This window comes from Elephas maximus, chromosome 7 (genome assembly GCF_024166365.1).
Source record: "Elephas maximus indicus isolate mEleMax1 chromosome 7, mEleMax1 primary haplotype, whole genome shotgun sequence".
In the NCBI taxonomy this organism is placed as follows: Eukaryota; Metazoa; Chordata; class Mammalia; order Proboscidea; family Elephantidae; genus Elephas; species Elephas maximus.
The window spans coordinates 51,877,780-51,903,135 of NC_064825.1; the positions used below are offsets into that span (position 1 = coordinate 51,877,780).

Below are 25,356 nucleotides of genomic sequence, written 5' to 3' on the forward strand. Positions count from 1 at the left end.
TGAAGTAGTCAGATGTCTGCTCACATAATTATCCCTTATTCTTTTATAATGAGTAACTTTGGATTTAAGAGAAGATAATATTCAACTGAATGTTGTTGACTTTTACTCTTTATATATAACTTTGAAAATAAGGCTTAAGTAAGTACATTGTTATATATATAAAGTCATTGTGAATTTGGTAGCTGCAAATGCAGACTGATATGGGTGTGTTGTTTTGGTAATCAAATACCAGGAGCATTGTGGCCATAAAGGACTTGTTTTTCCAAAACGGCGAGCAACCTTGATGAACATTTGATAGAACAAAGTACAATTGGCCCTCTGTATTCACGTGCTCCACATCCATGGATTCAACCAACCATGGATGGAAAATATTCAAAAAAGAAAGTTCCAAAAAGCAAAATTTGAATTTGCCACACACCCAGCACTTCACTGAATCCATGCAAATGAAATGTTGTGCAGGCATACCCTGCTCTAGCCTCCCTCCATTTCACAGACCCTCAGTCTCTCTCCAGCTTTCGTTGTTTGAGTGTTGTATGCCTCGAGTCTTGTCATTAATTGCCTCAACAGTATAGTACTGTGTAACAACTACTTATATAGCATTTGCATTGTATTAGGTATAAGTATTCTAGAAATGATTTAACGTACGAAGGAGGATGTGCGTAGGTTACATGCCAGCACTATGCCATTTTACATAAGGAACCTAAGCATCCACAAATTTTGGTAGCCACAGGGCTGGGGTTGGGGGAAGGTGCTGGAACCAATTCCCCATGGATACCGAGGGATGACAGTACAACAATACTCTCTTGTTTTATACTAGTTATAGTCCTGGAAAATACAGTATATTTTAAAACCATGCAAAATATACTTCATGAGTATATGAAAAATGGAATTAGGTTCTAGGCTCAGAAAATTATAAACAGGTTTTCTTCTTCTCAATGTCCAGTGTGATGTTCAAAGTTACGGTGGACAAGAGGTTGTTCTTTACTCAGGATTATCTGATATGATGCAGTTGGTTAGCATCCATGGGCTCCTGTTTATCATTGCAACAATCTAAAATGCCCCTCAGATTTCAGAAACAGCCCCTGAGGGTGGTACTGAGCTGCCCCAGTTGAGAACCACTGATTTAAAGTAAAAATTAGTTTTCTGTGTAGGCTTCCCCCTTGTCACAGGTTTTTAGATTTCTGCTTTCTTTACAAAACACTACTCAGTAGCTCCAGGCTACTTATCACAAAAGGAGATATAATCTTGCTCAGAGAAGGAGGGGCACAAAGAAGAAAGAAGCAAATTAATTACATTTACCTTTCTAAGCCTTGTAAAATTAGCCTCTGGAGAGGAAGGAGAGCCACTAGAGTTGAGGGAGGGAAGAGCCTCTGTCCTTGCCTGAAGTATACAGGCAATAGAGTTTCTCAGTACTTGCTTTATTATTATTTTTTACCATATGGAAATATCAGTATCCTGGTTATAATATTGTATTATAGTTTTGCAAGATGTTACCTTTGGGAGAAACTGGGTAAAGGCTACACGTGATCTCTCTGTATTATTTCTTACAACAGCATGTGAATCTACAATATCTCAAAATAAAAAATTTAGTTAAAAAAATATATGGGAACCGCTCATACATTTTGCCTTTTCTAGGCATGTATAACAACCATGTACTTCAAAGCAGCCTATTTTATTCAGTCTTGAGAATTCTAAGAGTCTCCTTTTCTGTTGTATCCAAAAGTTGTAAGAAATCATAATTTTTAAAAAGAACCACATATCTTCATTTTGTTAATACTTGAATAATCATTTAAAAATAAGGTCAGAAGGAATCTCTTGGATATTTGAGAGAAAGTATAGCAGAGTAGTTAAGAGCATGGTCTTGGGAGTCAGAGAGCATGGGTTCAAATCCCAGTTCTGTATAATTTGTGTGACTACATGACCTTGGGCAAGTTACTTCTTTCCAAGCTCCCACATGTATAATAATATTACCTATCTCAAATGATTGTTGTAAGGATTAAACGAGGTGACCTATGAAAAAAGTAAGTATAAGTGTCTAAGAAATGCGAGCTATTATTTCAAAGAAATACCAAGAATAGAGCATAAGGGCAAAGCTTACCCTGTAGTGTCTTAGAAGCTTCATCTCTAGGAACCTAATTCTAACTTTGTTTCTGTGCTTTTCAGGTCCCTTCTCTGTGGTATTTATTACCCACAACATTTAGAAGATTAAATAAAACGAATTAGTTGGGTGGATACATGAGGACCATCTTCTCTCATGTGCACTATAGAGTTTTCAACAGAATGTAGGACCACTAGACTTGAGCTTTGTTGCTGATGCTGCTTCTGGTCAGGGTCATACTGCCCTCCAGCCCAAGAGGCCAGCTGAGAGAAGAAAACCCTTTGGGTGGGGGTGTATCCAGGTAGACTTAATTAAGGAGTATATGTGGATAAAGATCAGAAGAACAAATGATATGTGATAAAGGAAGAGAGGTAGGCAAGAGGCAAACCATGAAAGCCCAGTAAGAGGACCTTAAATATAACGCCATATACTAAGAACAACAGAACCTCACTGAAAGGTTTTAAATAAAGAGGGACAGTTTGCGTTTTTCAAAGATCATTTTCTTAGCTTTGTGGAAAACAGCTTTTTAAAAAGGAAAGAAAAGGTATGGAAACCACTTAGAAAGCTATTGGAATATCCTGATAGAGATGGTGATAGTGAACTGTGGTGGAGGCATTGGAGGCAGAGGGAACCAGATTTATTACAAAGATATTTAGCGGGGGAAATTAATATGATTGGTGGTGGTCTAGCTATGTGTTCTTCTAGAAGTTTTATAGTTTTGTGTTTTACATTTAGGTCTATGAGCCATTTTGAGCTAATAAGTTGTGAGGTACGTGTCAAGGTGTCCCCCCTCCCCGCTGCGGGTACGGTCATCCAATTATTGTAGCACCATTTGTTGAAAAGACTATCCTTTCTCCGTTGATTTGCCTTTGCATCTTTACCAGCTGACCACTTTTGAGGGTATATTTCTGGACTCTCTGTTCTATTCCATTGATATATGTGTCACTCATCTTGCCAGCACCACACTGTCTTGATTACTCTAGCTTTCCAGTATGCTTTAAAATTGAGTAATGTGAGTCCTCTGACTTTGTTCCTGTTTTTTAGAGTTGTTTGAGCTATCGTAGTACCTTTGCCTTTCCATATACATTTTAGAATCACTCTCATCATATATGATGCTAGATGTAGATTTTTCATATATATTCTTTGACTAAAGATATTTCCTTGTAGTCATAGTTTTTTTTTTGAGAGCTTTTACTATGAATGGGTGTTAAATTTCTTCTACTTTTTATTCTGTATTTAGTCCTCAAATCAAATAGGATAGGCATTTAAAATGTCAATAAATTTTGTTTCTTATGTAACTGACTTAAATAAAAAAGAGAAAAGGCTAAAATATGAAGGAGCCCTGGTGGTACAGTGGTTAAGCATTTGGCTGCTAACCGAAAGGTTGATGGTTCAAACCCACCAGCCCACTCCACAGGAGAAAGATACAGCAGTTTGCTTCCATAAAGATTACAGCCTTGGAAACCCTATGCCTATAGGGTTGCTATGAGTCAGAATCATCTCGATGGCAATGGGTTATATATAACATGAGATTAATATTTAATAGAAAAGTAAGTAAAGGGAATTATTATGTAATTTAAAATAATAAACTGACTTCTTTTTTTACTTTAAATATAATTATATGCCACACAAAACGATGAAAAATATTTCAAAACTTATGGGTGGAGGTGAGATTCTCTATTACTATTAAAGTAGCTGAATAATAGTAAAGAAATTCACTGTATACTATACATCAGTTTAAGAAGTATTTAACTTACGTAGTAGACTTGTTAATTCTTGAAGATCGTTTGCATAACAGTAGGCATTTCATGACAAAAAGGTATAGTATATAAAGAAGTGGTTTCCTAACATTTTAAATAGTCATCTCAATGCAAAACGCTAGTAGTTTTGAGTATCAGTTTCTCTATATGCTGGGGGCAAGAAATGGATACAGAATAACCTGTGCCTGAGACATAATTTTTTTTTTTTTTGAGACATGGAGCACACTTCTGCTCAGCTTGCTGTGGTAAATGGGCCAGAGGTTATGCCATCAGCCAATTTGCCACTGTCTACCCAACAGTGGCTTTCTTTGTGATGCTTCACTTGTTAGAGCAATACAGCAAGTGTTATTGAGAGGTAAAACAAAGAAAAGTCTTACATCAGACACTGATGGCTTTTTATAAAGTTGGAATAGGATGTTATTGGATGTTCCAAGAGTATATTTATAGTACATCTGGAAGGCCCTACTCCAGAGTGAACAACATTGGAAATCAGACCAACACTATGAATCAGTGATGCTCAAGTAAATATAAATAAATATTATACATCTACTGGATGAGTTTTAGGGAGTAATGCTGGAGATATTTTTAAAAGGAACACTTTTTTGAAAATTGCAAGTTGTAATTTTGTGTTTCTTAGCAAATTAATGTGATGGATTTTGTTTTCTATATACAATTTTTTAAATCTAGTTTTACTCATCATATGTAGCTTTAAGCATAAAGTAAGAGAAACCAATTAACTTAAATACAAAATACTTTCAGAGGCATGAAATGTTACTTAAGACCTTTCCTGTAATGGTCACGGAGTATTTCTTGAGCATCTATGCAGATTAGACCTTGAACAGCTGCATAGGAATCATGATTTCTGCCTCTCTGAACTGACTTGAATAAAGTCTTTCATCTAAAGATCTCACTGTTTGCCTATTTCATGAATCCCTCATCTCATCTCTGAGGGGTTCATTCAGTTTAATACAGTTCTGCTTTGTGACTTAGAGCTCTAAAAATTGCTGTTGTAACTTAAAATGCACGACAAGTTAAGTTAAAGCCATTTCAGATTTTTTTTAAGAGTTACGTAAAACCTACTTGAAAGTAATACATTTGAAAAGACTTAGAATGATAACTTGGGGTTCTAGTTCAAACTTAACTAGTTATGAGCTGTGTGATCTTAAGTTGGTTATACATCCTTTTAGTATACAGTTTATCTGTGGTTGTAACCACACTTTAAAAAGTTAAGGGAAATAACTGTGCAGATGTGCTTGTTAATTTGCTTTGTATAAATTTAGAGCGCTGTCTCTCTGCCTTCTGTCTTAGTCCTACTCATCATCTGAGGCTCATATCATAGCCCATATTTTGTCTGAAGTATTCTGCAACTGCTTTAATAGTGACCAAGTTGAAAAAAATCACTATCATATCATTTAAATGTGACTCCTTAAGAAAATATATGATCATCTTTTCCTCACCTGAGTACTTACGTTGCCTTTTGCCACTTATTTGTCAGTTACCCAGGTGTTACCTCCTATTTTATGTGCGTACTTCTGTACTTCTTATTCCTCTCTATAGATCATGAGGTCTTTGAATTCAGGGACCTTGGCTTATTTAAGCCTTTACAAACAATGTGTAATGCCTTATAGAATAAACTTCTGCTAATTTTTATTGCATTGCTTTGAAATATCCACTAACATGGTTTCTTCTGGTAGTGTGAGAGATCAAATTTGACTATAATTTTACTAGGGACCTTTATTATATTAAAACCATAGAATGTTTGGGTCATGATGGTCATAATTTTAAAGTCTGGTACAGTCTTTGAGGATATGAAAATTAGGAACCAGAGAAATTTTGATCGAAAGATTTCTAACTCAAAATGGCAAAAAAAATTTAGGGCATTATAAATTAGAAACAGATAATATAGGTGTAATTTTTTTTTTTTATTCAGTCAGTGGGTCAATGGGTATTATTTTCATCAACTAAATGCTAGGTTCTTTGTTATAACCTGGGGATATTGTGATTTGAAAAAAAAAAAAAAAGGCCAAACTCCCTACCTGGTGGAGTTTATAGTCAGTAAGCAGACAAAACAATTTAAATCAGCAAGTAACAACGTTAACAAGGGTTAGGAATAAATAGGGTGGTGTGAGAAAGTAACCATGGAGGGTGAGCTACTTTGTATACAGTGATTAGAAAAGGCCTCTCTGAGAATGATACAAACGAAGACTTGAAGGAAGAGGAAGTGCCTAGATTGTGGTCTCTAAATATGGTTTCTTTATAAAGAGAATCAGAATCTCTTGGGAACATAGCTTATCGCAGGTCTGGGACGGGAACTGTAAAAGAAAACAAATTATCAAAAGTCTATTGTGATCGTAATCTGGGAGCCAACTTGAAGGAGCTCTGACATACCACAATTGTGCTGAATATAGCATCAAAAAATAATGACTGCAATCAACTGAAATGCATCAGTTATTTAAAATCTATGAGTTCATAACGTAACTTTAAAAATTCCTCATTGTTCACCTTTGGACCAACCCAGAAAACTGGACAAAAAAGGGAATGAATCAAGTATTTGTCCTGATCTTCTTCTAAGAACTGTACTTCAGGGTAGCCAAGTAGTTCAGTAAAGATAGTTTTTTATATGAGAATTCCAGCTAATAAATGCAGAAGGATTGACAAAACTATTAACACTTTTCGACCCTTAATGAAATGTAGCATCTAGGCCATGAAGCTTTTCACATCTTCCTATGTATACTTCTGAATATTTTGTTAGGAGATTTAAAAATTAGTTTTAAATTGGGGAGGGTGAAAATTCAGCAGGTAGAAATGGGAGTGGTGAGATATTTTATACAGTGAAAATAGTATGAACAAGATGCAGAAGTAAAAAAATAGTGGACATATTTGTGGAACATTTAGTAGTTGGATTCCACAAACTACAGGGTATGTAAATGGAAGTATTGTGGATATACAGTTGTGTGTGAGTTCCCAGAACACACAGCATCTGGAAATGCTGAAACCAAACTGTAGCCAAGTTCAGGAGGAACCTGAGATATTCCAATGAACTTCTCTACAGTTTCTGCTACCTTTTGGACTCATTGAAATAATGGTAAACAGACATTCAGCAAAGGATTTAATTAAGCCAAATTAATTTGGCAGAAGACCCTAGTAGAAAGGTACTATATATGGGCTGAAACATTGATTTTACTTGAACAGCTTCTGATTAAAGCAGTCAGTCTCTTAATTAATATGATCTTCATTTCTGCATCTTATTTATTTTTTTGTAAATTGCACATGTAGAGATAAGTACCCCAAAGTTAATGACTTCTACATCCATTATGCTGGGCTCTATTGTAGTGTTAGGGCACCGTATATGTTCTTATCTAAAAATAATGTGTCATATGTTCATAGTGATTAGTTTAACTTCACTTTCCAACGAAATAGTCTTCTCTCTTCAAATCCCCATGCCACAGTACCTATTACAGATAATTGTTTTGTTTTGTCCAAATTTATGTTATTTGAATAATAGTGGGTATATTTCTTTGTAAAACTAATTTTATCGTTTGAAGTTATTTGTGCCAACATATTATTTTAAAAGGGAAGGAAAAAAAAAAAAAACCCTTAAAGTCTGTCTTGAGAATTACCAGCATGAAACAGCACTGAGGTTTGTTCATTAATTTTACAATCCAGTATGTATCTGTCTACTCCAAGGTGAATGCCTGTTTTTTGCCTTTCCTAGTATGTGAGAGTTAGGCTGCTGGGATTTAGAAATGCAGTACATACCAAAGCAGAGAAACAGTGGGAAACTGAGATGTCAAGCTATGTAATCAGAGCTCTTTGAAGGTGGACATCAACTGTGTTCCGTGTGATGTACCAGAGGCAGTTTGTTTTTTTTGCTGGTCAAATAATTTGGTGAAGTGAGAAACAAATCAATTAAGTTCCAATTTTCTTATCCTTGTACTCACCCTTCCCCTAAAATGGGAGAAAAGAGAAGTCCGTGTCAATAATGAAACAAGGTTGTAGTGTTCTGTCATTATTATTGATCCTTTACTTCTGAACCGAATTATAAATTTGGAAAGATAGAATTTCTAAGTTATGTATTTTAAGGAAAAGAGCCTCTTTTATGCCGTAATACTTATTTTAGAATGTATATATATATATTTTAACAGGGTATCCAGAAGTTGGCTAGTCAATACCTGAAAAGAGATTGGCCTGGAGTAAAAGCTGATGATCGGAATGATTACAGGTAACTTAATACATAGTTCTTGCCCATTTTCTTTAAAAAAACAGTTCCACTCAGAGCCATGTCACATATAGGTAATATAGACTCCAGTTTTTTGTTTTTTTAATTTTTTTTCTTCTTCTGCTATGTTTTTAGACATGATTTTTAGACATAATTTCAAAATTATAATTTTTTTTTACGTTCTACAACACATGTAGGTATTCTGTATAAAATAGATCATCTTAAACCAAGATGATGTTTTGTTTAATTAACAACCATATATGGGAATTTAGAGAAAGTAGATGACAGTTGAATACAAATTGTTTCCTCAGTGACCTATGATTGAAACATGTTACTTCAATAACAGTGAAACAGGGTTCATTGAAACAGTGCTCTACCATATCATTGATTCTTTACTTCTAAAACAAATTCTAAATTTGGGAAGATGGGGTTTTGTGAGCATAGGTAAAATAGTTTATAATTAATGTATTTTAAGGAAAGAGCTTACTTTATATCACAATACTTCTTTTAGAAATATATATATTTTACATGTCAAATATATATACATATGTACTACACCTATTCCTTACTTATCAACTATCTCATTATCCAACATTTCGCACTTATGACAATAGTAAAAAATCTACTATCTGACTATTTTGTGCATAACAACATATGTCTGGCACTAATGAACACTGAGTTTCAAGGTGAAAGCAATGCTAGCTGTAATGGTTAAGGTTATGTGTCTGTCACCTTGGCTGGACCATGACTCTCAGTGGTTTGGCAGGTATGTAATGATATCATCCTCCATTTTTTGTGATCTGATGTGATCATCCTCCGTTTTTGCATAATGCTCCTTTTCATATAATGACCTGGTCTTTGGAATCCAACTATGTCGATAAGTGCGGAATGGGTGTGTATGTGTGTGTGTGTTTTCCTTTTTTTTTAAACAGGGCATCTAGAAGTTGGCTAGTCAGTATCCCACATAGATTTTAAAGATAGTAGATGACAATGAAATAAATTTGCTTCCTTAGTTATCTACAGTTATCGTAGAAGTATTTGTAGTTTTATTCAGAATTTTATGTTATTTTTGAGGCTAATTTGCAAGTATTTGTTTATTGGCTTTTGTGCTCAGGGCTGTGCTTAGTGTTGAGGGGCATGATCTCAAAGTTTGTAGTCTAGTTGGGATTAAGACTAATGCCCGTGAAACAGTAGCAGAGAATCCAGGTAATTAAGAACTCAGTATTGAAGTATATGATTTGGAGTCTGAATATGAAATCAAGCTGCTGGATTGTCAGTAAAGGCTGATATCATCAGAGAATTTCTTAAGAATGTGGCAAAGAGGCTAGAAAACTGAAGAATATACAAGAAATCCTAATAGTTCTTCCCAGTTGCAAGATTGACCAATAACTTGGAAAGTAACATAATAGCCATAAATAATAAAACCCAAAACTTGTTGCCTTCAAGTCAATTCTGACTCATAGTGACCCAATAGGGCAGAGTAAAACTGCCCCATAGAGTTTCCAAGGCTGTAATCTTTATAGAAGCCGACTGCCACAGCTTTCTCCTGCGGAGTAGCTGGTGGATTCAAACCTTTCAGTTAGAGCCAAGCAATTAACAACTGCACCACCAGGGCTCCTTGCTGTAAATAATAAAAAAATAAAATAAAAATAAATAATGGAACAGTATAAATGTTGTATAGCCTATTAAAGCAAAAAAAAAAAAAAAAGAAAATAAGAATAGAGGTTTTTTGTTTGTTTTGTTTTTGGTGGACTTCAGCTAAGGGGGAATAGAAAGAAGATGAAATTCTAGGCAAAAGAGACAAGCAGAGCAAAATCTTGAGGTGAGAATGAGAATGACATGTTCAGCATTGCTGGTACAAAGAAATCACCCTAATCAAGGAAGAGGTTGCTTGTTGGGGATTAAAGAAGGACTCTAATATATGGATAGGCGATATTCCAAATTTGTTTGAAATTCAGGATACCTGTTACCAAAGAAATAAGGATAAAAGGCTATGCTTACAGGCTAGCTTATAAAACCTAACTTTAAAAAGTAATTAAAGCCAATATTTACTAAATTATAGCAGACACTGTGGTAAGAACTTTAACTTATCTCTCATAGTTATCAAGATAACCCAGTGAGGTAGATCAATACACATCCTCATTTTACCTACTAGGAAACTAAGTCTTGGGTTATATGCCTCACTCAAGGTCACAAGCTATTTAAACACGCATTTATTCATTTGTTCATTCTTTACTCATGAAGTAATCTACTACATGCTAGCATTACACTAACAAGTATTTGAGAGACAAGATATATGGTCCCTGGCCTTAAGGAACTTACAGGAGATAGACAATGTAAACAGTTGCAGTACTGGGTAGTAGTAGAAGTACACTGGGAGCATGGAGAACACCTAAGGCTTCTAGGGCTGAGTCTTAAAGGATGAGCAGGCAGTTGGGCAAAAGGATTCTAAACAGATAAAACAGTTTAAAGGCATGGCGTCATGAGAAAATAGAAATGTTAGGTAACAATGAACAGTTCAGTATAGTTAATGTGAAGTATATGGGTTCCAGGGTGAGGGGAGTAGTGAATGTTGAGGATAAATAGGCATCATGAAGGACTTTGGATATCATATTACAGAGTTTCTTTTTTATTCTGAAGACCGTGGAGGCTCTGAAGAACTCCCACAGAGGAATGACATTAACTTCACTGTAGTAACAGTATGAAAATAGGCCAAAGGGGCATGGAGAATTTGGAAGGACTAGAACTGCAGGAATTTAATTCCTCATCATCTCTTGTTTAAACTGTAGAAATTAGGTTGTGGGAAACATTTCCAAAGTATTTAGGAGACTGAAGCTAGAGGACTTATAATTGATTGGCAGTTTTGTTTTTTGTGTTTGTCAAATTTGTTCAGAGACAAACTACGAACACTAGTGTTCTCAGTATCTAAAATAGCTCTTGGCACCAAAAAAAAGCACTCGATAAATATTTACTGACTGAAAGAATGAGGTAGAGAGAGGAAGAGAAGGGATTACAGAATGACTGCCAGGCTTTTTTCTTGGGCGGCTGAGAGGAAAGATCAGGATTAAGGATGAGAGTAGCAATTGCCAATTTTTTTTTGTTTGTTTATTCAGTTTTAGTTTTAGTTGTTTCAAATTTCTCTCTTAACTTTGTTTTGTATTTTTATTTGTATTGGTGCTTTAAAATTTTTAATTCAAGTAACCTATGCTTGTTGTAAAGTAGGTAAACAGTACAAAAGAGTATAAAGTCAAACTCCAGCCTCATCTTTCCCAAGCCTCTTCCAGTCATGCCTCTAGTCCCCTAGAGTAATTCCTATTAAAAGCATATCGTGTTTTCCTTTTTACTTTTTTCTGTGTATGTGTACATGCACACATATTTTTTTAATTATTCTTTAGGTAAAAGTTTACAGCTCAAGTTAATTTCTCATTCAAAAATTTATACACGTTTTGTCACATTGGTTGCAGTCCCCACAATGCGACAGCACCCTCCCCCTTTCCACCCCAGGTTTCCTATGTCCATTCTTTCATTTGCAGCAATGCCAGTAGCTATCTTTATATTTGTAAAGTAAGTTTACTGTCATTCTCCTGCTTGAAAATCTTCTATCGTTTCTCTTTGCCAATAGGATGAAATTTAAATTCCTGTTTATGATATTCAAAGCCTCAAGAAAACCTGGCCCCAGAATACTTATTTATCCTCCTCCCTAACCATTTCTCCATCTTTTGTCCTTGTTTCCCCGGCACTTGAGTACCTCAGCCTGTAGTTGTATTGCACGTCTTATCACACCTCCACTGGACTAGAATGGGTCTTCCTCTCTGCCTTTACTTCTGTTAGCTAGGCTTAGGATAGTCTCCCTTTCTGTTAGCAAAAACAATAAATAAATGTTTATTTACTAAAGCTCCATGTTCTATCCTTATTTAATCTTAGATTATGAACTTAGCATATTTTCTAGAGAATGTGGTAATGGTCAGATGCTGTATTTTTGGACCTAGAGAAGATCTGTGGTTTGATTTGTTAGGTTTTATTTTTGTTTTTGCTTTGTACATTTTGAGAGAATTGTAGATTCACATGCAGTTGTAAGAAATACTACAGAGAGAAGTCTTCACCCAGTTTCCCCAATGGTAACATCTTGCGTAACTGTGGTACAGTATCACAACCAGGAAATTCCTATCGGTACAATTCACAAATCTTATTCAGATTTCAGCCATTTTACATGCATTCGTTTGTGTGATGTATGTGTGTACATTACGTTCTATGTAGTTTTATCACATGTATAGATTTGTGTGACCACCACCACAGCCAAGGTGAATTTGTTGGTTTGTTTTTTAATGAAAATATCTTCCAGGTAAACTTTTTTCTGGCTCTCTGTTTTTCACTGTGGTTTCCATGTAAGAATAGTTCTCAGCATTTTAGGTGATACACGGATGAACATTTTATGTGTTTTACTAATTATAACTTAATTTTATGGCAAATGTTTTTCAGTTAGAGTAGTGATTTGAAGCTGTAAAATACAAATATTTTAGTTTAAAAGGTGAGTCACTTTAACAAGAAAGATAAGAAAATAATGCTACAGGGGGAATTTATACACAGATGTTAGGATCTAGGTAAATACTTATCAGAGTTAAGAGACCCATTTTGATCTTTAGCTTTGTTACTGAGACCAAGAGCAATCTATGTCACCAGAAGACCAGAAGTTTGGGAGCCAGACGATATGGGTTTCAATCTAGACTCCATCATCCTCTCTTTGCTTCCTCTAGTAAATAAGCGTTGGGTGCCTGCTAGGCCAGACCGTGTTCTAGGTGCTGAGTTTACAACAGTGAATAAAGCAAAGCTTCTGTTGAATGGAGCCTACGTTCTAGTTAGGGAGGACAGGCACTAAACAAATGAACTATTAAACGCATGTCAATTGATGGTAAGCGCTAAGGAGAGTAAGCAGAGTAGGGAGGGTACAGAGTACTGGGGTTGATAGCACTGCAGTCCCTCTGCTGTGTAGAGAGTAGACATTATGGGACAAGGACAGAAGCATAGGTCAGTTAGGAGGCTATTACGGTAGTTCAGACACAAGGTGACGGTGGTTCAGACCAAGGTGGTAGCAGTGGAAGAGATAGGCAGTAATCAGATTTCATAAATATTTTAAACGTCTAACAAACAGGATTTCAAGGTGGTTCAGATGTAGGATGTGAGAGAAAAAGGAGAAATCAGTGATGACCGTAGGGTTTTGGCTTGAGCTACTAGAAGATGAGAGTAGCTATCAACCAGATGGAATGGTTTACCAGAATATCTGATTTTAGGGAAGTGAAGAATTTGTTTTTAGACATGTTAGGTTTAAGGTGCCTTTTAAATATCCAAGTGGGAGATGTTGAGTAGGCAGTTGGGGGTCAGGGAAGATGTCTGGGCTGCAATTACAAATTCAGGAAGAGTACACATATTGATGGTACTTAAAGCCATGAGACTAGACAGGCTCATCTAAAAAGCAAATGTAGTAGAGAAAAGAAGCCTGAGGAATGAGATCTGGGGCATTCCAGCATTGGCAGGGCAGTGAGATGAGGAGACTAAGAAGTAGCCAGTGAAGTAGGAGGAGAACCAAGAGAATAATGCCCTAGAAGCCATGTGAAAAAGGCATTTCAAGAAAGAAGAGGTGATAAACTGGGCCAGTGCTGCTGATAGGTTGAGTAATAGGACCAGTACTTGAATTGACTATTGGGATTAGCCACAGGAAGATCTTTTAAAAACTTTGCAAGCAATTTTAGAAGAGCTGTGGACACCTAAACCTGATTCAAGTAGAACTAAGGACCAGGAGGAGAGGAAGTGGAAACAGTAATTTAAGATAATTCTTTCAAGGAATTTTGTTGATAAAGGGAACAACAGTGGGGGTGGTAGCTGGAGAGAAATGTGGGGTTGATGGAGTGTTGTTTCTTTCAATGGGAGATAGTATAACATATTTATATATTGATTAGAATGAGCCAGTAGAGGAGAAAAAATTGATGTTGTAGGAGAAAGCATAATTACGGGATTGATCTTTTTGGGTGAAAAGTAATATAGTGGAAATATGAAGGGTTGCCTGCACAGCACAGGTGTTCATCCAGGTAATAGGAGGGATGGCAGTGCATGGGTGCAAAGGCAGGGAAATTGGTAGGTGTGGTGGGAACATGTGGGTAGCGCCTTCTAGTAGCTTCCTTGTCAGCTGAAAGTGTGGTCATATTAGAGATATAAGAAGAGAAAGTGGGCAATAATTGTCTAGAAGACTAGAAGAGTAAAGGGATTAGGGGAATATAGAAGAAATGCTGGGTGTACCACTAGGGAATACTAGAATTTATTTCTCATGAACTTAAAGTGAGACCAGGCAGCATGATTGTGTTTTTTTCTAGCCATGTTCTGCTGTACAGACTTTGGCATGGTAGAAACAGAAATTTGGACTTAACTAAGGTCCGAACTTATACATTATAAAGATGGAAAGAGAGCAGGGCAAGGGCAATCAGGGTGTTTGTCAGGGAGTGGGCATAGTGGTGGGCCGTGAAACCTAGGCTGGGTAAGGAGCTAAGAAGGGAAATTCTGAGAGGGGCAAGAGACAGTGGAAAGGGGGTAGGGTCAGAAGGATTGTGGGTTCTCATAGGACTGAGTAATTGTTAGAGTCAGAATCCTAGAGAGAGTGAGTGAAAACATAGATGTTGATTAGAGATTAGATGATTGAAAGTGGAGTTAGAGCAGAGGGGTAGTTATTGGTAATGGCAGAGTCTAGGTTATTACTATGGGAATGCCATTTCCTAGTGAATATCCCTAAGAAAAATTTCAAACCCTCTCTGAGCCTCACTTTTCTCCTCTGTAAAATGAAGATAATGTTGCAAACTTGTAGTGAGGATTAAACAATAAGTGTAAAATACACAACATAGTGCATAACATGTGACTAGGTCCTTAAAAGAATTTCCTTCCTTTGTTTTATAATTTTGTGTCTCATTTCCTGCCCTGAGAAAAATAGCAAAATGCTGTGTATGCTCAAAGTTGCTTCACGTGCAGTCTGGTGAAATAAAATTCTAAAAAAAAAAAATCACTGTACAAAACCATTATTGTTTTTCCGCAGTCAGAAGTAATATTGCCACTACCATTGGAACTACCACTATTATGTTAACAAAAAGTATTATTAGCTCTGCTGTTAGGTTCACCCCCAACTCATGGCAACCCCATGTGCAACAGAACAAAATTCGGCCCGATGCTGGACCATCCCCATGACCTGATGCAGATTGGACCATTGTGATCCACAGGGTTTTCATTGACTGATTTTGGGGAGTATATTGCCAGGCCTTTCTTCCTAGTCTGTCTTAGTCTAGAAGCTCTACTGAAACTTTTTCAACATCAAAGCAACATGCAAGCCTCCACTGACAGTTGGGTGGTGGCTGTGCATGAGGTGCATTACCTGGAATTGAACCCAGGTCTCCTACATGGAGGGCAAGAATTCCAACACTGAGCAGCTTCCTGGCCCACTGACTGGAAGAGATCCATATTTATGCCTAATCCCAAGAAAGGTGATCCAACTGAATGTGGAAACTATAGAACAATATCATTAATATGACTTGCAAGCAAAATTTTGCTGAAGATCATTCAAAAACAGCTGCAGCAGTATATTGACAGGGAACTGCCAGAAATTCAGGCCAGTTTCAGAAGAGGACGTGGAACCAGGGGTATCATTGCTGATGTCAGATGGATCCTGGCTGAAAGCAGAGAATACCAGAAGGATGTTTACCTGTGTTTTATTGACTATGCAAAGGCATTCGACTGTGTGGATCATAACAAATTATGGATAACAATGTGAAGACTGAGAATTCCAGAACACTTGATAGTGCTCATGAGGAATCTGTACATAGACCAAGAGGCAGTTGTTCGGACAGAACAAGGTGATACTGATGGGTTTAAAGTCAGGAAAGGTGTGCGGCAGGGTTGTATTCTTTCACCGTACCTATTCAGTCTGTATGCTGAGGAAATAATATGAGAAGTTGGACTATATGAAGAAGAACGGGGCATCAAGATTGGAGGAAGACTCGTTAACAATCTGCGTTATGCAAATGACACAGCCTTGCTTGCTGAAAGTGAAAAGGACTTGAAGCACTTACTAATGAAGATCAAAGACCACAGCCTTCAGTAAGCATTGCACCTCAACATAAAGAAAACAAAAATCCTCACAACTGAACTAATGAGCAACATCATGATAAATGGAGAAAAGATTGAAGTTGTCAAGGATTTCATTTTACTTGGATCCACAGTCAATAGCCATGGAAGCAGCAGTCAAGAAATCAAAAGATGCATTGCGTTGGGGAAATCTGCTGCAAAGGACCTCTTTAAAGTGTTGAAAAGCAAAGATGTCATCTTGAGGACTAAGGTGCGCCTGACCCAACCCATGGTATTTTCTGTCACATCATATGCGTATGGAAGCTGGACAATGAATAAGGAAGACCGAAGAAGAATTGACATCTTTGAATTGTGGTGTTGGTGAAGAATATGACTGCCAAAAGAACGAACAAATCTGTCTTAGAAGTATAACCAGAATGCTCCTTAGAAGGATGTCGAGACTGGGTCTTACATACTTGGGACATGTTGTCAGGAGAGATCTGTCCCTGGAGAAGGACATCATTCTTGGCAAAGTACAGGGTCAGCGGAAAAGAGGAAGACCCTCAATGAGATGGATTGACACAGTGGCTGCAATAATGAGCTCAAGCATACCAAGGATCATAAGGATAGCGCAGGACGGGGCAGTGCTTCATTCTGTTGTGCATAGGGTCACTATGAATCGGAACCGACTCAATGTCACCTAACAACAACAACAACTAGGTCAATTGGCATAATAAAGTCTGTTGAAACATTCTGCATCCCACTTTAGTGAGGGGCGTCTGGGGTCTTAAATGCTAGCAAGCGGCCATCTAAGATGCATCAATTGATCCAAGCTGACCTGGAACAAAGGAGAATGAAGAACACCAAAGACACAAGGTAATTATGAGCCCAAGAGATAGAAAGGGCCACATAAATCAGAGACTACATCAGCCTGAAACCAGAAGAACTAGATGGTGCTCAGCTACACCTGATGACTGTCCTGACAGGGAACACAACAGAGAATCCCTGATGGAGCAGGAGAACAGTGGGATGCAGACCTCAAATTCTCATAAAAAGACCAGACTTAATGGTCTGACTAAGACTAGAAGGTCCACAGACCTTCTATTAGCCCCAGACTGGAACCATTTCTAAAGCCAACTCTTCAGGCAGGGATTCGACTGGACTAAAAAAAACACTCATAGCGACCATATGGGACAGAGTAGAACTGTCCCACAGAGCTCCCAAGGAGCGCCTGGCGGATTTGAACTGCTGACCGCTTGGTTAGCAGCCATAGCACTTAACCACTACGCCACCAGGGTTTCCTCGACTGGACTACAAGATAGAAAATGATACTTTCGAGAAGTGAGCTTCTTGGCTCAAGTAGACACATGAGACTGTGAGCAGCTCCTGTTTGGAGGAGAGGTGAGAAGGCAGAGGGGGACAGAAGCTGGCTGAATGGACATGGGAATACAGAGTGGAGAGGAGTGTGCTGCCTCGTTAGGGGGAGAACAACTAGGAGTATATAGCAAGGTGTATATAAATTTTTATATGAGAGACTGACTTGATTTGTAAACTTTCACCTAAAGAACAATAAAAATAAATAAATAGATAAAATTTTTAAAAATAGCCCGTAAGCTTCATGGTCCAGGTATTTCCATTATTTCCCCATTTGTCACTTGAGGAAATAACTCCAAGCCTTAGTATATAGTGAGGTATGCCACATACAATTACATTGGTTAAACTAGAACTTGAACCCAAGTCTTCTGATTAGTAATTGAACCCTGTAGTTTTCATGGTACCACATTGTTAAGAATATGTTTGCCTGCTATAGATTTGCTAATCTCTAAAGGTTTCTTATTTTTTAACTCTTCATAATGAAAGGATTTTTCTTTTTATTGTACATTCATAATTTATACATTCATCCATTCATTCATTTATTCATTCAATACATACTTACTGATGAAACTCACTGAATGTTAGGCCATGTGCTAGGCCCTGGGAATACAGTAGAAAGCAAGACACACATACCCCCTACCTTCATAGAATTTTCACTGTAGTGAGGGCAGACATTAACTAAACAATTGCCTAAAAATATTTATAATCAAAAACTCTGGGAAAAAAATTGATAAGTCCTATGAAGGAAAAGTACAGGAGACATTTAAATAAATAATAGAGAGGGACTTGATTTGAGTCTGGGGTTAGCTTGGTGGTGATCATGAAAGACATCCTTAAAGAAGTTACATTTAAGCTGACATTCTAAGAGTGAACAGCAGTTAACTAGGTAAAGAGGCAAAAGGTAAAAGGGTACTACTACACTAAGGGAAGAGCACGGATGAAAGGGTGAACCCTCCCTTCTCCCTCCTCCCTCCTTCTCTTTCTTCCTCCCTTCCTGTCACAGTTGATGATACTTTCTCATTATCGTTATGGTTTTTAAAAAAATATTTCAAGTTATAAGTTAAGAGCTACAAAGCATAGTATGAAATCTTTCTCTCTGCATTTCCTGAGAAAATTAATTATTTGGTCTGCTTAGGAAGGCTTGTGATGAGCTTATATCCTAAGATCCATCAGTTGTCATGCAGTAAGGCCACTGGGGATATTAACTTTCCTGTTCTCAAGTCCATCAGAGCTTTTACTCTGACGGTTTTTACTGTCACAACATGTTGAATCCTTTTTCCAAAAGGATGGTGATATATCTCTGCTAAAATAAATGAATATTTCCATCTACACAGGGTCATTTGGTGTATTGCTAATCCATAAGAGTTCTTGACTGAAAAATAAAGTTCATCATTCTTTTTTAGTTCTAACTAGGATGGGAACCCAGGTAATTTTTCTTGTTTTTCATGGTCATTTATTGGCCCAAGCTCTGGTTTTGTGTAGCATATGGTCCCATACGTTGCTGTAGTAGAAAATCCATGTCACACCAAAAGGGAGCTCTCAGGAAATGAATATTATAATCAAAATTTTAGTCTAAGCACCTCTTTAAGTACCACCCATTGTTTTAAGTTTTGAAATATGTTTACTAGGGGCATATTAGAAATGGGTAAGGCACTTAGCAAAGTAGACGTAAAGAATTGAAAAGGAAGTTGGCCAGAAAAAGCAAAGGATGAATAATTCTTTGTCTTTACCCAGAGATCACTGAGCATGTTTACAAGCAAAGGTGATGGGGTTTGCTTGGAATGACCTCAGGCCTCAGTGTGATACTGGTAAAGCATTATTACAACAGAGAAACAGATGTAGAGTAACAATACCATAGATTGCTTTTGTCAAGACGAAATAGACTTCTCAAGCACATATGCAGTTGTTCACGATACATATATATGTATATTCCCCCCCCCTGCCCACCCCGGCCACATCAGTTCTGATGTACTTGAAAGAGAATGTACTTTAGAAACACCTGACCTTGGTCTGTATCTCTGTACTGCTACATGCTTGCGCTATCTAGGGTGATTCTCTTAATCTCTCTGAGCCTCAGTTACCTCATCTATAAAATTCAGATAATACTTAATGAAGTAATGATACTCGAGACTCGTAATAATGACCCTGAGACAGTGAAAGGCCTAGAAAGACTGAATTATCAGAGAGAAATTATTCATTAGTTTTTACAGTGTTAGCTTAAACTAGAATTGTAATGAGTGTATCACTTTACTCCGTTATTAAGAACATCTAATGAATCAAACACCCCATTACTAAACTATAGAGGAATAGAGTATATATGTGCTGTGTTTATACTTCAAATAGTATTACCTTTTATAAGCCAGTGTAAATACATTTACAGTTATACAGAAGATGTTTCTTCTGTTTGCCAGTGCTAGCTAGGGAGCAAAAGGTTAGCCAGATTTTCTTCCTTTTCCCTGCCTAATACTTTTCTGTCCCTCTTTGAATTTAGGAGCATGTATCCTGTTTGGAAATCTTTTCTCGAGGGAACAATGCAGGTAGCCCAGTCTCGGATCAGTATATGTGAAAACTATAAAAACTTCATTTCTGAGCCTGCAAGGACAGTGAGAAGCTTAAAAGAACAGCAACTAAAGAGGGTATTGTTTCAATTTCTGTCCTTTTCTTATATGCATTTTAATATATCAGTGCTATATTTATCTGCAAATTATATAAAATTTTATTTAAAACTTTGAGCTTTCCTATAATGGTTACACATGTTTCTGGTTGGCATTTTACTAGGATTTTCTGATTTCAACATGATCCCTCTAGCTACTATATTTTATTAAATGTTAAAGGTGAGTGTAATTTGAATCTTAAGCACTTCTTAGAAGTATCACTTGTCAGCTTTACTCAAGTAAATGGATATACTTAGTTTCACAATATGTTATAGTTTAGTGTTTATTAAAGTAGTTGCAATGTTATTAATCCCTCTAAATCTTGACAAAACTTTACATTAATATGTCTTAGTTTCTACTTGGCTTGTTTTGTTTTCCTATTTTTATATGATAATTTAAAGGAAATCACCGCATTTTGACCAAATGTAGTACATTTATAAACAATGTTAGTGTACTCTGAAATTTAATTATATAGGTTACAAATGAGTAAAAGTTTTCAAATAGATATGCTTCTTTGATTATACAGAAAACCAAAATTCATAGAAAAATTTTTTTATTTAATATGAATTTTATGAAAAAGATTGCTGTTGAAAGTAAATGATTGACTTGTGTCCTTTTTTGGAAATAGGGTAACAAAAATAGAGTTGATCATAATGTTTAATTGGTAATTGAAATTTTCTCATAAAGTGTTAATGTTTTAGAAAATCTTAAAGTAATTATTTAAGGAAATAGTATTTCAGAAGCCAACTAGTGTTTTGATTCTACTTGTCATTTGGATTTGCAGAGCTTGTTTTAACAAAAATTATAAAAACTATTCTGCTTCTTCTTTGCCAAAGGTGATTTCAGTAGCATGAAATCAATATGTATCTCAAATGTGTATGTGTGTTTAAAATGTTAATGGAGCGCTTAACTAATGTCAGTCAGTTTTAACACTTGTATAAGGATGCATATATTTTATCTTTGCCAGAAATTATCTCTTTCAAAACAATCATAACGAATAAATTATGTGACTACTTATGATTTTGAGTTGTAAGAAAATAAATCATGGGTTACACTGTGTGTGTGCAAAGAGCGGGTGGAAGATGAGGTGGAGAATTAATACCAGTATAACTTCCCACCTGGGAGAAAACGCTGCATTTCAAATAGCCGGTGCATTCACCAAATCCAATTGAATTTGACAAGATTCACCTTTGTCAAGATCAGAGTATTTTGAAAGAGTTGAACTATGACTGGTGCTTTTCTCTTCCATTATTATTGCAATAATCTCTGGTCTGAATTTAACCAACATATCTGGGCAGAGACTATGAGATTTGGGAAGGCCTTTTATCTGTGGTGCCCTGGTGGCACAGCGGTTAAGCAGTCAGCTGCTAAGCAGTTTGAATCCACCAGCTGCCCCTTAGAAATCCTGCGGGGCAGTTCTACCCTGTCCTGTAGGGTAGCTGTGCGTCCGAATCGACTCAGCAGCAACTGGTTTGGTCTCTGATTTAGATCTGTGAATTAGCTTGTTTCTTATTATAACAACAACAAAAAAACAAACCTGTTGTCATCAAGTCAGTTTTGACTCATGGCCACCCAATATGTAACAGAGTAGAACTGCCCCATGGGGTTAATCTTGGCTGTAATCTTTACAGAAGTATATCGCCAGGTCTTTCTTTCACAATGCCATTGAATGAGTTCAGACAGCGAACCTTTAGGCTAATAGTTGAATGCAAACTGTTTGTGCCAATCATAATGGTGTTTATGTTATGTCTAAACAGTTGTTAAACATTAAGTACATACTGGACATACTTGTTAGGACTCGGAGGTTACAGGTGATTAAAATCCACTTTAAACTGGCTTAAGCCAAGAAAAGAATATATTAATTAGCTTGTGTAACTGAAAACTCCAAGACTTCAGGCATGGGTGGATCCAGGGGCTCAAATGATGGATTAGAGTTTACTCTTTCTTCCCATGATTTCATTCTTTAGCTACTACTTTCCCCAGTGGCTTCATTCTTTAGCTACTCTCTATACATGATGACTTCCAGAGTCCCAGATTTACAAATTTTACACTTTAGGAATTCCAGAATTTCTATTTTCCCAAAAGTTCCAACAAAAATACCAAAATTGAGGCTTATGGGCTTATTCTGTGTCACGGGTCTGTACCCTGTATCGGGGATTATAGTCATCTTCATACAAACAACATGGGCTAGCAGTGGGGGAAAGGTGATTCCCCTTAAATCCAGTGTGATTGTTCTTAAATGCCTTCAAAGAGTTCTCTTTTTAAAAATGTATTTTATCTAACATTTACAGATTTTGTAGTACAAGAAACTGAGCCAAGTTGCTCTGTCATTATCAAAACCAAATTTGATTTTTAAAAACCTCCCTTCATAACATTCTGTAGTTCATAATAATTTTTATATTTTGTCTCTTTTGGCCATATTCTAATACTTGGGGAGAAATCCAGATACATTACAGTTAGGAAGGGTCTGACCATTGTGGAAATTATGACTATCGTAGCATTTTCCAGATCATTTTCCCTATTATAAGTCAGAACAAAAGCCACAATAACCTATGGCCTTTTACCATTCTTATACTTAGGCATACTTTTATCTTCTTCATTTATACTAGAGTTTACCTTCCTTGAAATAATTGTGATTCACAGAGTTGCATAGTAAATAGCAGAGGAGGAATTTGAATATACTACTTCCTAATTCCAAATTCTATACAATCTTTTAAAAAGTTTAATATTTAAACAAGTTTACAGGAAACTCCATATAACTACTTCACCTTAGTAAACTACCTCATTTCCTTGTTCCTTTTATTATCTTAGTTCTTATAATAGCTGTAATCAGTACATAGATCATGTTTTGGGATACTCTGTTTTCCCCATTCTTTGCATTTCCCAATTAATTGCTTATGTTTCTATATATCCTTCCTGTTTGTTATTTTGAATGATGAATAAATTTTCCATTTAGAGATTTGAGGTAATAGTTTTGGATATTATCACTAAGTATGCATTAAAACTTAATTTTATTCTTTCAAATTATTTTTTCAGGATAAATTTCCAGGAGCCTAACTACTGGGTCAGAGAGCCTATTGGCCCAGGTTACTTTTGTTTTTATTCCTGTCTTCAAGTTATTAATAATTCTATCTACCCTAGTACCGTCATACTTGGGGGGCATAGTTTTAATTTCTTCACTGGGATCCTGAGTTATAATGTCAAAGTTTGTCATTATTTTGTATGATTGCCTATCCTTCAGGTAAATTTTACACTCATTTCTATGTCTGCTCAATGCTGATAGCTCTTGGGAAAGAACTGGACATACATCATACCAAGACCTTTCTTCTGCTAAGTATTATTAAGGTTCTTTTTTAAGTGTATAACTGTCCACCCCAGAAAAAATGGATTTCTACAGCAAAACTTTATTTTAATTTTAGAAAAGGAATTGGAGGTTATCTTTTCCTTTGCAAATTAAGTTAGATGACTTTTATTTAATAAATATTTTTGGTATCTTGCTATGTGCAGAGCACGTTCCTTTAAAGAAAAACCCAAATTACTGACTTGAAACCATTCACTTCGGTGATGGAAAACATTTGGATGTGAACTTACTGAATGCTAGGAAAGAAAGGATCACAGAAGATCTTTGCATTTGCACATAGGAGATTTCTAATACTGTTTGATAAACAATATCCTAGAAACTTGTGTAAAAGAAGAAAAGCCAGAGTTTTCTGGTGAGATTTTTGTGACGTCATTTCAAAGATTTGAATTATCACAAAGTGCATCTGGTATTGTAGTACATATAGAAAGTAATTTGGCTAATTTACAGCCCTTTATAGATGAAAATGAATCAAATAACCTCCATAAGATGTTAGTCGCCCAGGAATAAGGAAAGATGTCTCATTCTTCAGGAGGTAGGGGTATAAGAACTGGATGGCTATGTGTGTGCGTATCTGCATGCATGTGTGCACACGTGCACAAGTACCCACAATGTTCACTTTGTATGGCTATTCTGACTCTATCCAGGTAGTTTGCAATCCCCAAGGAAACCCTTGGCTGTCTGTGCCTACTTCCAAAATATTCACATTAGCAGACCCTTTTGGGGAACGTATACTACCACCGGACTCTTGGGCTTCTCTTCAGTAAAACATCATATTGGTTGCTTTTCCTGAGGCCACGCTCCATTGTTTGGATGAACGCTTTGAATATAAATACTCTATACCTAAATCCTCTTTTAAATATCCTATCCCATTTTCCCATTGAGCACACTTGTATTTTTCAGACCATATCCCAGATTTTGGTTCTTAATATCCAATTGTAGCCATGGAGCACTATCTCAGCTCTTCACATCTTCAGACGTGTCATTGTGGGGATGTTTAGCACTTCTCTAAACATCCCAGGTTGTCATCATTTATTAAACAAGAGCTTTTTTTTTTGAATATGATAAGAACTATTAAGACTTAAGGGGACAAGATTTTTCTGCAAGATGAAAGCTTACCGTTTAGTACATCCATACAATGCAATATTACTGAGACATAAAAAGAAATGAAATATTTAATACATATTACAACATAGATCAACCATGAAAACATTATGCTCAGTTCAAATGGAGTCATATGGTATGATTCCATTTATTTGAAATGTCTAGAGTAGATAAATCCATAGAGGCAGAAAGTAGGTTAAATAGTTGCCAGGGGCTGGGGCAAGGGGGAAGTGGGGAGTGACTGCTAATGGGTAGGGGGTTTCTTTTGGGGGTGATGAAAATGTTCTGGAACTGTATAACCTTTTAAATATACTAAAAATCACTGAATTTTACATTTTAGAAATGAATTTTATGGCATATGAATTATATGTCAATAAAAGAATTCTTAACTATTTTAAGATAAAAGATCGCTATGAAACCTTAAAAATACAGTCATCGCAAAACTGGGGTGTGCACTGTTATGGGTTACACAGTAAATGGCATCATCACTTCCTAGCTGAGTGACTGCGGGTGGTTTCCTCATCTTAAAATGGGACTGCTACTAATAATAACTTTTTCACAGAGTTGTTTTGAGGACTAAACATGATAATGTCAGAAAGCAGTAACTACAGTGCCTGTGCGGTGCTTATAGGGAATATTTTTAGGTGTAACTAAACATTCACATTCACATGACTGTCATAGGTCACATTTGG

The 25,356-nt window shown here is 36.5% G+C and overlaps 1 protein-coding gene across 1 annotated transcript in view; it reads left to right on the top strand.

Moving 5' to 3' along the window:
* FCHSD2 (FCH and double SH3 domains 2) overlaps positions 1-25,356 on the top strand; it is a 289,540-nt gene that overhangs the window by 139,616 nt on the left and 124,568 nt on the right. The window contains exons 4-5 of the mRNA XM_049889930.1: positions 8,004-8,080; positions 20,040-20,184. Of these exons, the coding sequence (XP_049745887.1) occupies positions 8,004-8,080; positions 20,040-20,184 (222 nt within the window). The remainder of the gene's footprint in view (positions 1-8,003; positions 8,081-20,039; positions 20,185-25,356) is intronic.